This window comes from Ahaetulla prasina, chromosome 4 (genome assembly GCF_028640845.1).
Source record: "Ahaetulla prasina isolate Xishuangbanna chromosome 4, ASM2864084v1, whole genome shotgun sequence".
Taxonomy (NCBI): domain Eukaryota; kingdom Metazoa; phylum Chordata; class Lepidosauria; order Squamata; family Colubridae; genus Ahaetulla; species Ahaetulla prasina.
In genome coordinates this window covers 16,529,535-16,544,185 of record NC_080542.1, presented here as the reverse complement: position 1 = coordinate 16,544,185, position 14,651 = coordinate 16,529,535, and the positions used below count along the sequence as shown (strand labels likewise).

The window sequence follows — 14,651 nt, the reverse complement described above, 5'->3', positions numbered from 1 at the left end:
CTTGGAGGTCTTCTAGACCAACCCCCTGCTCAGGCAGGAAACCATACCATTTCAGACAAAATGCTTCTCCAATCTTTTCTTTAAAAACTTCCACTGTTGTAGCATTCACAACTTTTGAAGGCATATTGCTATTTATTTATTTATTTATTATTTATATTTTTATACCGCCCTTCTCCGAAGACTCAGGGAGGTGTACAGCAGAAATAAAACAAATATCGACAGTTTAAAATACAATAACCATTAAAAATCTAATTCAATTACGCTGAAAAATTTAAAAATTTTGAATAAAAGTCATAAATAAAATTAATCCCCTTAAAATCCCATTAAAACATTCAATTTAAAATTGTATCAGGCCAGCCCTGCTTGATGAAAAAAAGAAGGTTTTGAGCTTGCGCTTAAAGGTACGAAGATCAGGGAGAAGATGTAGCCCCACAGGTAGTTCATTCCACAGGGCCGGAGCCCCCACGGAGAACGCTCTCCCCCTGGGGGTCGCCGGCCGACATTGTCTGGCCGACGGCACCCTGAAAAGGCCCTCTCTGTGGGAGCGCACAGGTCGATGGGAGATTATCGATGGCAGTAGGTGGTCCCATAAATATCCCGGTCCCATTCCAGGGAGCGCTTTAAAGGTGATCACCAGAACCTTGAATCTCACCCAGAAGACCACCGGCAACCAAAATTGTTCCATAGATTAATTGTTCTCACTGTCCGGAAATTTCTCTAATCTATCACAATTGACCCATTCTACAATATTTCAACCTCAGTCACAAATTTACCCTAGGAGAGTCAGGTTGACAAAACATCTTCATTTTAAAAATAATTATTATAGTTGGAAAGATCAGACGTCCCTTTTGTTTATGTGTTTTGCTGAATTAATCCATTGGGAACCAAGCTACTTAAATAACAACCAAGAATCCTGTAATGGCCTGGATCTCAAAGGAATCAACACAATCTCCACAGAGAACACTGGTATATTTCATTATTTTATTGATCATTAAAACTTTTTATCAAGCCGGAAAGGGAGAGAGGAGAGAAACTCTTCTCATAAGCACAGAGCTCTTCATCTGCTTTGTTAGTAGGTGAGCATGTCTTGTGATGTTGAAACTCAATTTCAGAATTAATCTGTACTATGATACTGTCCTATCTACAGATAAAGGTAAAGTTCCCCTTGCACATATATGCTAGTTGTTGCTGACTGTAGGGGGCGGTGCTCATCTCCGTTTCAAAGCCAAAGAGCCGGCGCAGTCTCTGTGGTCCTGTGGCCAGCATGACGCAACACCAAAGGCCCATGGAATGCTGTTACCTTCCCACCAAAGGTGGTCCCTATTTTTTCTACTTGCATTTTTGTGTGCTTTCGAACTGCTAGGTTGGCAGAAGCCGGGATAAGTAATGGGAGCTCACCCCGTTACGCGGCACTAGGGATTCGAACTGCTGAACTGCTGACCTTTTGATCAACAAGCTCAGTGTCTTAGCGACTGAGCTACTGTGTCCTTTTTATATCTACAGATATCATCCCACAATTGGAATAATCTCCTGATAATAATAAGCACATTTCTGGTTTTTTGTTTTTGTTTTAATGTTAATCATTCCTTTGATCAATTCCAGAAACAAGGATGCTGTTGTGATTCAGGCCTCAGTAGGTAATAGGAAAGTGTAAAACAAACAAACTTTATTCGAACAGCTGAGAATTATTTTATTCTCAGTGTAGTTCAACTAAATTAAAGCAAATTCCTCCCAACACAAATTCTTCAGCCCTATCACCAACCTTGTCCAATTAGGCAAACTGCCAAAGGCCTTTCTTGGCAAACGTTCAGAAAACACCAATACAAAATAAATGCAAGAAGACAAAGCTATTAATCTTGTTTTCAAGCAAAGCCCAAATGCAGTTGCTGGTCTTTTAAGCCTTATGGGAGGGCCAATCATCTCTTGGCCCTACTCCCGACTCGTCCTCTTTGCTTTAGCTGCTCTTGCCTTCTGGCAGCTCTTCTCATGTGTGCATTAAGAACAGGCTCCTCCTGTTCCTCTGCCTCATTACTATCAGTCTCTGGAGGCTCTGGAATCCGTACCTCACTCCCCAATGGCCCTGGCCCCACCTCAGCCTCCGACGCTGAGCCTCCATCTAGGCTTTCCCCAGCCTCCTGGCCCATGCTCTTCCTCAGCCTCATCGCTGTCCGACTCCATTGGCAGCTCCTCAGGCTTCTGGCAGATCACAACAGATGCCCCTTGTTCTGCCCAGGGTAATGGACAAATTGCCGAGAAGATGGGGATTTGAAGAAAGGATTTGTGTGAATTATCTGCGGTAAATAGTACACTGACACACTTCCCATTTGTGCAAAGCAGCATCTGCATTTCCTGCATCGGATGAGGAGAGTACATCTTTCTCTTACTGTCCTGGCCACCTTTTACAGAGGCACAATTGAGAGCATTTTAACAAACTGCATCCCTGTGACAGCACAGGATTTGGTTGTGTGACAGCAATGTCTCAGATAGAAAGCCCCATACAGAGAGTGGTAAGGACAGCTGAGAAGATTATAGGAAGCTCGCTTCCTATCATTTAAGATAAGTGCTATGTGCTTAGAGCTCGAAGCATTGTTAGAGACCCCATATACCCACTTTAGAATAGAATAGAATAGAATTTTATTGGCCAAGTGTGATTGGACACACAAAGAATTTGTCTTGGTGCATATGCTCTCAGTGTACATAAAAGAAAAGATACGTTCATCAAGGTACAACATTTACAACACAATTGATGATCAATATAGCAATATAAATCATAAGGATTGCCAGCAACAAGTTATAGTCATACAGTCATAAGTGGAAAGAGATTGGTGATGGGAACTATGAAACGATTAATAGTAGTGCAGATTCAGTAAATAGTCTGACAGTGTTGAGGGAATTATTTGTTTAGCAGAGTGATGGCCTTCGGGAAAAAACTGTTCTTGTGTCTAGTTGTTCTGGTGTGCAGTGCTCTATAGCGTCGTTTGAGGGTAGGAGTTGAAACAGTTTATGTCCAGGATGCGAGGGATCTGCAAATATTTTCACGGCCCTCTTCTTGATTCGTGCAGTATACAGGTCCTCAATGGAAGGCAAGTTGGTAGCAATTATTTTTTCTGCAGTTCTAATTATCCTCTGAAGTCTGTGTTTTTCTTGTTGGGTTGCAGAACCGAACCAGACAGTTATAGAGGTGCAAATGACAGACTCAATAATTCCTCTGTAGAATTGGATCAGCAGCTCCTTGGGCAGTTTGAGCTTACTGAGTTGGCGCAGAAAGAACATTCTTTGTTGTCCTTTTTAAATGATGTTTTTGATGTTAGCTGTCCATTTGAGATCTTGCGATATGATAGAACCCAGAAATTTGAAGGTTTCTACTGTTGATACTGTGTTGTCAAGTATTGTGAGAGGTGGAAGTATGGAAGGGTTTTTCCTAAAGTCTACCACCATTTCTACGGTTTTGAGTGTGTTCAGTTCCAGATTGTTTTGGTTGCACCACAAGGCTAGTCATTTGACCTCTCGTCTATATGCGGATTCGTCATTGTCTCGAATGAGACCAATCACTGTTGTGTCATCTGCGAACTTCAGTAGCTTAACAAATGGATCATTGGAGATGCAGTCATTGGTATACAGAGAGAAGAGAAGTGGGGAGAGCACACAGCCTTGGGGGGCCCCTGTGCTAATTGTACAGGTATTTGATGTGATCTTGCTTAGCTTCACCTGCTGCTTCCTGTTTGTTAGGAAGCTTGTGATCCACTTACAAGTCTGTTCCGGTACCTGTAGCTGGTTTAGCTTAGTTAGAAGAATGTCTGGAATGATGGTATTGAATGCTGAACTAAAGTCTACAAAAAGGACCCTTGCATAGGTCTTTGGAGACTCAAGATGTTGTAGTGCTTTACAAACTGCTTCTGTTGCTCCCCTCTGGGAGGAGGTTTCAAAATATTTCTAGCAAGACTACCTGATTCTGTAACAGCTTTGTTTCCTATGCCATCTGTCCAGTAAACTTGCAAAAATTGTTTTGCTCACCATGTACATGTATACATCTGAACTAACCTGTGTTGTTTCTCTGTGTCATAGAATATATGTGGCTATATGCATAACTTTGTATTTATTTATTTATTTATTTATTTACTTACTTACTTACTTACTTACTTACTTACTTACTTACTTACTTATGTTTATGTAGTGTATATTGGAGGTGGTGACCCTTTGTTGTGGTCCACCGGTGGCCTGCAGAGCTAGCAGCAGAGTCAGACAGTGAAGAGTCTGGGGAGGAACATGGGCCAGTCCTGGAGTCTGGGGAAGATTTGGATGAGGGCTCTGCGTCGGAGGCAGAGAAAGGGCCATCTGGGAGGTACATGCTGCTTCCAGAGTCGGATCTCAGTGAGGCAGAGGAACAGGGGGAGTGTTCTGTTTCCCCTTCCCAATACTCCCAACAAAAAGTCAGTCAAAGGCCTTCTTCAAATTTATTTACACTTGACTGGATTCCTTCTGGCACAGAGATGTTCTGGCCAGGTCTCCCCATGCGCCTGCCAAAATTTCTGAAGATAACTAGAAAATTATAGATAAAGCAAGAGTCACTCACGAACAGATTCTTCTATCCATGAAACAGTTTGCCCGTGCAAATTCCTTTCTTTGTCCAACACAAAAAGCCAAGAAGCTCCGCCTCTTGCTTTTATCTGCTCTTGGTGTCGCTCTGTGACTCATCATTCCCTGAGCTGGTCCCAAAGCTTCCTCTGCTGCGCGTGCCGGTCACGTCTGCACAGTCCCGCATCAAGCCAAGATTGTTCTTGGGGCGTTGCCAAATCAGAAGAAGGCCCGGGGGAATCAGGCATTGCCAGCCCGTCCTCCTCACTCTCTGAATCCTCCTCCTCCAGGAGTCCGAGTCCGGGAACCTGGGTCACAACAGGGAGCCTGTTCCCAGTGCGCACATGTGCAGAGCTGCCAGAAGGCAAGCAGAGTTAAAACAAAAGGGACGACTCGGGAATAGGGCTTGAAGACAATTGGCCCTTCCCATAAGACTTAAAAGAGGAGCAAAGGCACATGGGCCTTTCCGGGAAGCAACGTTGTTAATTCTGTTCAGTTTATAGTCTGAAGCTCTGTTTGACTCTGGACTCCGTGTGGTTTTGCCAATTAGGTCTTTGGCAGCATGTCAAGGGAGATAAAGGTGGGTGATTATCAGCCTTATCCCGAAGGACTCATTTGTGAATGAACAGAATTCACAGCTGTTGGGACTACTCATGTTTTTTACTGACTCAGGAAGCCTAGGTCAGAACACCCTTGGAGAGCTGTATGCAGCGAAATTTCATTTTAATGTATGCCGGTTAGTGTACCTTCAAAGTGGCAATAATGTTATTCTAAGTTCTAAGTAAGTTCTGTGTTTTGTTCTTCTTGTCAACAGTCAGCCAGGAAGCACCTTCCCTGCTAGGCTTAATGCCAGAGGATGTCTGATTTTGAACATTCATAACATAATAACAGAGTTGGAAGGGACCTTAGAGGTCTTCTAGTCCAACCCCCTGCCCAGGCAGGAAACCTTACACCATTTCAGACAAATGGCTATCCAACATTTTCTTAACAATTTCCAGTGTTGGAGCATATAGAAGTTTTGCAGGCAAGTTGTTCCACATTGATTGTTCTGTCAGGAAACTTTCCCTTAGTTCTAGTTGCTTCTCTCCTTGATTAGTTTCCACCTATTGCTTCTTGTCCTTCCCTCAGGTGCTTTGGAGACTCTCTCTTCTTTGTGAGATATTGGAACACTGCTATCATTGAGGACCTGTATACTGCACGAATCAAGAAGAGAGCCGTGAAAATATTTGCAGATCCCTCGCATCCTGGACATAAACTGTTTCAACTCCTACCCTCAAAACGACGCTATAGAGCACTGCACACCAGAACAACTAGACACAAGAACAGTTTTTTCCCGAAGGCCATCACTCTGCTAAACAAATAATTCCCTCAACACTGTCAGACTATTTACTGAATCTGCACTACTATTAATCGTTTCATAGTTCCCATCACCAATCTCTTTCCACTTATGACTGTATGACTATAACTTGTTGCTGGCAATCCTTATGATTTATATTGATATATTGATCATCAATTGTGTTGTAAATGTTGTACCTTGATGAACGTATCTTTTCTTTTATGTACACTGAGAGCATATGCACCAAGACAAATTCCTTGTGTGTCCAATCACACTTGGCCAATAAAATTCTATTCTATTCTATTCTATTCATGTCTCCCCTAGACCTTCTTTTCATTAAACTAGACATACCCAGTTCCTGCAACCGTTCTTCATATGTTTTAGCCTCCAGTCCCCTAATCATCTTTGTTGCTCTTCTCTGAACTCTTTCTAGAGTCTCAATATCTTTTTTACATCGTGGCGACTAAAATTGAATGCAATATTCCAAGTGTGGCCTTACCAAGGCATTTTAAAGTGGTATTAACACTTCACATGATCTTTATTAACACTTCACGTGATCTCGATTCAACTTGTTTCAGTTATGGACTTTAGTAAACTCAGGCGATTTCCTTTAGCACTTCCCCCCAAAGTTTGTAAAATATTTTAGAAGACATAGGCAGAACTACCGGGTAGTTTCGCCTATATCTTTTAAAACAGGGGTCCCCAACCTTGGCAACTTTAAGCCTGGTGGACTTCAACTCCCAGCAAAGCTGGCTGGGGTATTCTGGAGTTGAAGTCCTCCAGGCTTAAAGTTGCCAAGGTTGGAGACCCCTGTTCTAAAATATTAGAAGTGGTAGAAGTGGTATCTGAGTCTGAGAATAGAATATGTAATCCCCTGATCAACACTGATGAATGCTTCAAAGAACATGAGAGTGGTTGAGGGACAAAAGAACAGAGATTTTTGCTCTAGGGTTTTCTCTAAGAACATGTTATACTTTTAGTTAGATGTTGCATTCAGATAAAATTAATTTAGTCCATGTTAGAAGCTGTGTTAGAAGTTTGATGCTTGCTCTAAACCAAGACAGCAGGCAAGGGTTACTGGAGGATACCACAAAAGAAACCTAGTGGTGCCACCTACTGTACAATACACGGTCTGGCCAACTAGAACATAGAATAATAGAGTTAGAAGCGGTCTTGGAGGTCTTGTAATCCAACCCCCTGCTCAAATAAGAGACCCTATACAATTTCAGATAAACGATTGCCCAGTCTCTTTTTGAAAGCCTCCCGTGATGAAGCACAACCTCTGAAGGAAAGATGTTCCACTGATTAATTGTTCTAACTGTCAGGAAATTTCTCCTTAGTTCTAAGTTGCTTCTCTCCTTGATTAGAAGAATAGTTTGCCTCCCTCTTCTTTGTGGCAACCCCTGAGATACGGGAACACTGGTATCATGTCTCCCCTTGTCCTTCTTTTTATTAAAGTAAACATACCCAATTCCAGCAAATCTATTTAAATCTTCCCATAACCTATACTTAATTCTGATGCATTTTTAAATGGTCTACATCATTATTCTACCAGGAGATTTTAGATGCTTTCAACATACATGAATGGATAGCTGTGAGTTCCTGCCAAGATGATCTTATTAATAAAAGAAACACAAATATAACTTCTGGGAGACTTTTAGAGAGGGTTTCCTTAACAATTTTTTTTAAATGCTTAGTAATTTTGCACAAATACAAAACAAATCAGATTTGATGCCTTAATGGAATTTTGGCAGCCTGACTATGGGTAGTAGAATGAACTAAGATAAGTAAAAATGGGGGAGGGGGAAGGGGAAGATTATAAATTAATTGACTGCCATTGTACAGAAATAATGGTAGAATTAAATAAGTTGGAATGGTGTAAAGTCGGGGCTGCTCGGTAACCACTACCGAAGGGAAAGGGTAAGGAAAGAGGAGTAAAGAAGGAAGAAAGTAGCTAAGTAGGTAGGAAAGAAGGGAGGGAGAAGAAAGGATAGGAGGAGAAGAAGGAGGAGAAGATAGAGGGTTAGAAAGGATGGTAGTGAGAAGTGGGGAAGAGGAGGGGAAGTAGAAAAGTGAGGAGAAGGATGGTGGGGAAAGTTGAAAGATGAGAAGGATAGAAAGGATAAAGGGAGGGAGTGGCGGTCGAACAGCCCGGATTGAGCATAATTTGAGTATAGGATCGATTGTTGTATAAGTGATTGTATTGTACACTGGTTAAACTGTGGGAACTATTATGGAAAATAAAAAATTTTGTAAAGAAAGAAAAAGATAAGTAAAAATTTGAAAAGAAAGTGCAATTTATTAACTGAATGACTTTATCATTAACATTTGTTGACTTCTGCTGCCTGCTGGCTGCCTGCAATTTGGCAGAATAAATCTCACCAGGCTCAAGATCGACTCGGCCTTCCATCCTTCCGAGGTGGGTAAAATGAGGACCCAGATTGTTGGGGGACAATATGGTGACTCTAAACTGCTTTGAGCAGGGGTCTCCAACCTTGGCAACTTTAAGACTTGTGGACTTCAACTCCCAGAGTTCCTCAGACAGCTTTGCTGGGAGTTGAAGTCCACAAGTGTTAAAATTGCCAAGATTGGAGACCCCTGGCTTAGAGAGGTATATAAGCAGTATATATCCTTCTTTTTGACTCGTCAATGGAGAGCAGGTTGGTAGCCATTGTTTTTTCTGCAGTTCTAATTATCCTCTGAAGTCTGTGTCTGTCTTGTTGGGTTGCAGAGCCAAACCAGACAGTTATAGAGGTGTAGATGACAGACTCAATAATTCCTCTGTAGAACTGGATCAGCAGCTCTTTCGGGGCACACACAGACTTGGAAAAATATGTCCATGACATATTTCTTAGGAAAAATATCAAAATGGTTTGCTACTGCCTTTTCCTGGAATTTTCTTTTAATAATCAGAATCTCTTTAAAATCATTTTTGAATGTTAGAAGTTCTGGCAATATTAATCTTTTCTCTCTCTTTTTGATAATGGACATAGACAGGGAATGTTAGATATTCATTATTGTAATGAATTCATTATTGATCTATTAAAATAAGGGTTTCATTTTGGAGATACACAAGAGATCAAGATGAAGAACAACAAAGCAGGAACAATTTATGGGAATTGACCAAAGGGACTAGAACAATTTCATTGGATTCATGATTTCTTACCAATTTCTTTCAAGAGAGATTTTGAGCAGAAGAAAAAAAAAAGTCTTGTGTTCCCAATGATAATATGCAGAATCCCTTAGTGAAGTGTATGTGCTCATAAACTCTACATAATTACAAGACATCTTCAGAGAGTATATTATTCTGTCATGGGAATTGAGATATTCTTAATGTTGATGAATTAACTGAGCTCTTTCTAAAACAATTGTTTAAGTTTTTACTAGGACACTTCTTATTTTGCTGTTGTTAGTTGCGAAGTCGTGTCTGACCCATTGCGACTCCATGGACAACATTCCTCCAGGCCTACTGTCCTCTACCGTCCCCTGGAGTCCATTTAAGCTCACACCGACTGCTTCAGTGACTCCAGCCAGCCACCTCGTTCTCTGTCGTCCCCTTCTTTCCCAGCATTCTTCTTCCATGATATACCTGCAAATTCCTGAACAGGTATACAATACCTGGCTTTCATAGAAAGCAAGTGGATCATCTTCCACCTTGCTGAGCGCTTGCAAAAGCTGTTAATACGCTTCGCTCTTTCTTCATGGATGTGGAAGATCTTGGAAAGGAAGAAAAGTAAAGTTCTCTTCTGCCATTGGAGAAAAACTGCAGCTCTGAAATCCTTAGTGATCTGTAATCCGAGAACTAACCAAGAACTTTGCCTAGCTTCCTAGACCAAAGAAGGTAATGTAGGTGCTGAATCTGATGAGATCATCTTTGTTCTTCCAGAAAATTAATCTGTATTAGTACCAGTTTAGTTCAATATAGGTATGTTCTAACATGTTCTAACATCTGTCAGCTTTGGAAGCCATACTTGGCTGGAAGCTTCCATGCTGCCACTTTCTCATGTGTGGGAAAGTAGGAGGGGGGAATTTAGTGACAACATCTTTATTCAAATTCAGAATAAGCGTTGCTGATGGATTTTGAGTATTTCTATGTTGTTTCCTTTTGGAAAGATTCTTCTCTGAAAAGAAATCCCTGTATAATCTAGAATAATAGAGTTAGAATAATAGAGTTAGAAGTGACCTTGGAGGTCTTCTACTCCAAACCCCTGCCCAAGCAGGAAAACCTATAGCAAATGGTTGTCCAGTCTCTTTTTGAAAGCCTCCAGTAATGGAGCCTGAGTCTATTGAGATAAGGTTAGTTTTCCTTGAAAAATAATCCATGTTACTAGCAAAAAATCAACTTGATATGGGCAAGATCTAACTTATTTCCTAAATTCAAATACTAATCAATGATGCAGTAGAGGTATTTTATTTTATTTCCTTTTGAAAGACTCTAAAGGAGTATTTGTTCTTAACTTATTACTAAAAATGTAAGGCATATTTGAGGTTATTATTCAAGCAATTTTGAAATAAATGTGTTAAAGAAATTTCCAGTCATATTTCTTTATTTTGATTTCCACCCAATAGTAGCAAACCAAGAATAGCATTGTGTTATATATGTTTTCCGGCGTGAGAAAATATTTGCAGTTTCAGAAGTGAGAGCAATTTTTGCATATTGCAAGTTGTAACAAATTCCTTGGATTTTTTTTTTTTTTTAGTTTGGATTGCTACCGAACAAATCAAGGAATAAATTAGTACTAATGTCAAAACGTGCAAAAATCCATACGGTCTCATTTAAGTGAAAAAGCAAAAGTAACAATTAATTAATATTATTTCAGTTAGCCTGCCAGTACTACAGTAACTGAAGAAAACAAGTTGACCTGAGTTTGAATGATAATAGATGTTAAAGTCCATTCTGTCAAAGAAAAAAATCTCACAATAACTATATATTGCAAAAATCAAAACCCTAACAAACTTCACTCAAAATAGTTCTTTTAGATTTTTTTCTCTTTTTAAACTGACATCTAAAGCAAATTCTCTTGTCTCAGCTAAAGGAAAACTGATACGAAAATGGAAAAACAGGAATATTTTTCTACCTGATAGTAATTTTGTTGTTCCATCCATCAAAACACACTCATTATCAAATTCCTGGAATCATTTCATTACAGCAATATAAAAAAATAGCTGTTAGTTGTCAACATCGGGTTTTTCTATATCTGCACATTTAACAGTGGGAGTTGATCTAAAAGTCTCTCATTCTTTTTTCTTCTCTACAGAAGGAGGTCATGACTGAAGCTCAGAACTTCACTTCTATCAAGGAATTCATTTTGCTGGGCCTCACCAGCCACAGAAAATTCCAGCTTCTCCTCTTTGGGGTCATTCTCATTATCTACTTGTTTACAGTTTCAGGGAACCTGCTGATCATCGTATTGGTGCAGGTCGATTCACACCTGCACACACCCATGTATTACTTTCTCTCACATCTTGCATGGGTAGATATGTGTTACGTAACCACCACCATGCCTCTTATGTTGACTCAGCTCCTGACTGGAGATGGAGCCATTTCTGTAACATTCTGCATGGTTCAGATATACATTACAGTGACCTTAGGAGGTGTTGAGATTCTCCTATTGGGGGTCATGGCCTATGACCGCTACCTGGCCATCTGCTGTCCTTTACTCTACCCTGTTCTCATGGACAAGAGCTGCCAGTTGCAATGTAGCTCAACATGTTGGATAACAGCTCCTCTGGTCTGTGTGATTTACATTGTCTGCCTTCTTTGCCAAAATTATTGTGGCCCCAATCAGATCAATAACTTCACATGTGAGATGCCAATGGTGCTGAAACTTGCATGTGGTGATACCAGAATTGCCAAGAGCATTATTTTTGGTATAGGAGGATTTTTCCTTTTGGTTCCCCTTTCTATTGTGTTGACCTCCTATGGATTTATTCTTCATTCTGTCTTACAAATGAAGTCCAGTGGCTGGTGCAAGGCTTTCTCTACCTGTGGCTCCCATCTTATTGTGATCTCCATGTTTTATGGCCCTTTGCTTTGGGTCTACATCATTCCAAAGACTGACTCAGCTGCTGATCGCGATAAACAGATTGCAGTCTTCTACGTTTTGATCACCCCTCTGCTCAACTCTGTCGTTTACACCCTGCGAAACAAGGACTTTCATAGGGCAGTAGCCAAGATCTTGTGAAGATGGGCACTTCAGGAAAAGTATTAGGAATTCTGTCATAGCTAACCAAGAACTAGTGGTCTAACAGTGACTGATTGTGAGCATTGCTCTACAAATAACATTAATAACAACAACAACAACAACAACAACAACAACAATAACAAAAGAGTTGGAAGGGACCTTGGAAGTTGTCTAGTCCACTCCCTGCCCAGGCAGGAATCTTATACCACTTCAGACAAATGTTTTCCAACATCTTCTTAAAAATTTCCAGTGTTGGAGTATTCACAACTTCTGCAGGCAAATTGTTCCACTCATTAATTGTTCTGACTGTCAGGAAAGTTCTCCTTAGTTCTAAATTGCTTCTTTCCTTGATCAGTTTCCACCCCTTGCTTCTTATCCTGCCCTCAGGTGCATTAGAGAATAGTTCGATTCCCTCTTCTTTGTGGCAGCCCCTGAGATATTGGAAGACTGCTATCATGTCTCCCCTAGTCCTTCTTTTCATTAAACTAGATATATCCAATTCCTGCAACTGTTCTTCATATTTTTGCCTGTACACCACCCTGAGTCCTTCAGGAGAAGGGCGGTATAAAAATCAAATAAATAAATAAAAATAATAAATAAAAAATAAATATGTTTTACCTCCAGTCCCCTAATCATCTTTGCTGCTCTTCTCTGCACTCTTTCTAGTCTTTGTTTAAAAATCTTTGTTTCTCTAATCTTGAAATCAAGTCATGGATTCTGTGGAGGATCTATCTCTCTGTATTGTCTTCATCTAGTAGTTGTGTTGAGATGCTGAAACCTCAAGGCCTAGTTCTTTTGAAGTCTAAAGAACATGTACCTCCCACAGTGTTGAAATATTTCATATACATCTCCCTAAATGCACTGGACAGATAGACAGAACATAGTGTATTGCAATTCTCAATTTAGTTTATATTTGGGAAGATTATTTGTTTGATCAGCCTAGTTCCTTCTACAAATTTTCCATCTTCCATAATTACTCTTTCTTTTTAATTGATAATCTCACATTGGCTGATTGTATGAATGTGGAATGTTTGTTTTTTAGAGCTATGATATTAATCCAATGATTCTGTGGTTATTTTCTCAGTCCAGTATCATATATTTGTGATGGGGATGGTATAACCTCTAAAATCATTTTTTGGTTAAAGTAGGGTAAATATGATGTATACGTTTCCCTAATTATGTTCTGAAATGTTCAGAAAAGTCCTTATAACATGATACTTAAAGCTGGAGAAAACCGATCTAATTTATAGTGAATGCTTGAGTAAAGATGAAATTAAGGGATTCAAATATGGTTATTCAAATACATTCCTCAAATTTCAGGAAACAAGATGATGGTGTTAGGTTGAAATACATGACATACCATATTTTTCAGAGTATAAGACACACCATTCTATAAGACTCACCAAGATTTTGAAGAAGTAAGTAAGAAAAAAAAAGGTTTCTGCCCTCCCCGGACCCCAGGAGCACTCTGCAGGCCTCTCAAACCCTCTGCGCACCCTGTTTTTTCGCAAAAATGAGCATGTTTGTGCCCTTCCCCAGCCCCCAGGAGCACTCTGCAGGCCTCCCAAACACTCTGCGCACCCCATTGTTTGCAAAAATGGGTGTGTTTTTTGCCCATTTTTGTGAAAAATGGGAGGCCTCCAGAGTACTCCTGGGGGCTGGGGGAGGGCAAAAAGACCCCCATTTTTGCAAAAAAATGGGATGAGTTGGGTGGGGTTTCGGGAGGCCAAAAACAGCTGTATTCATTGTATAAGTCACACCAACATTTCTATTCTCTTTTAGGGGAGAAAAAGGTGCATCTTATACTCCGAAAAATACGGTAAGCAAAGGGGTAGAATCTGTGCCAAGATCATGGGTTTATCGGGATTCACCCCACATCCTCAAGCATGTAGAGGAGAAAAGGGGATAATACTGGAAAGAACTGGTATAGTACGACCTATATATTTTGATCGTATGATAGGCAGGAAAAGCAGAGAAAGGGTTTTATGTTATAATAGATGCTTCAGCTAATGCTGTTGGAGAGGACATCAACTGGGAGAGTGAAAGTGAAGCGAAATGGATCCTGCAATTGCTGAGATTGAGCCAGCAGTGAAATCCACTTATCTTTGCTACGGGTTCGGGAACGGGAGTGTGTGTGTGGGGGTGCGCGCACTATGCGTGCATGCACCACTTCTGTGCATGCACAAAGCCCTCTGTGCATGTGCAGAGGGTAAAAAAACAGGATGTAATAATGTCCCGGGGAATGGGCAAACCTCTCACCACCGGCACTACCAGTTCGCACGAGCCAGATAGAACCAGCCAGATTTCACCACTGGGACAAGGAAGAAGCCCAGGAAGAAAATCCTAGACTGGCTTATGAATATTTGAAAGACCAGGAGAATGGACTATATCATGTTTATGAACATCCTGATGCTGGATAGTGGAGCTGTGTGAGTTCAAGTCTTCTTTTTTTTTTTTTGCCACCAAGAGAACAAGGAGAACATCTGGGCATTCTATTATCAGTCATTGAGATAAAGAGGAGAAAAAAAAGAAGCTGCAATATAGCATATGAGAAA

At 40.5% G+C, this 14,651-nt stretch overlaps 1 protein-coding gene across 1 annotated transcript; it reads left to right on the top strand.

Moving 5' to 3' along the window:
* Window positions 1–11,178: 11,178 nt before the first annotated feature.
* LOC131198027 (putative olfactory receptor 2B8) lies at window positions 11,179–12,096 on the top strand. The gene has a single exon (XM_058182537.1). The coding sequence runs from the start codon at window positions 11,179–11,181 to the stop codon at window positions 12,094–12,096; it is 918 nt and encodes a 305-aa protein (XP_058038520.1).
* The last annotated feature ends 2,555 nt before the right edge of the window (window positions 12,097–14,651 follow it).

Coding starts and splice junctions, on each gene's coding strand:
- LOC131198027 (XM_058182537.1), top strand. CDS start 11,179: ATGACTGAAGCTCAGAACTTCACTTCTATCAAGGAATTCATTTTGCTG.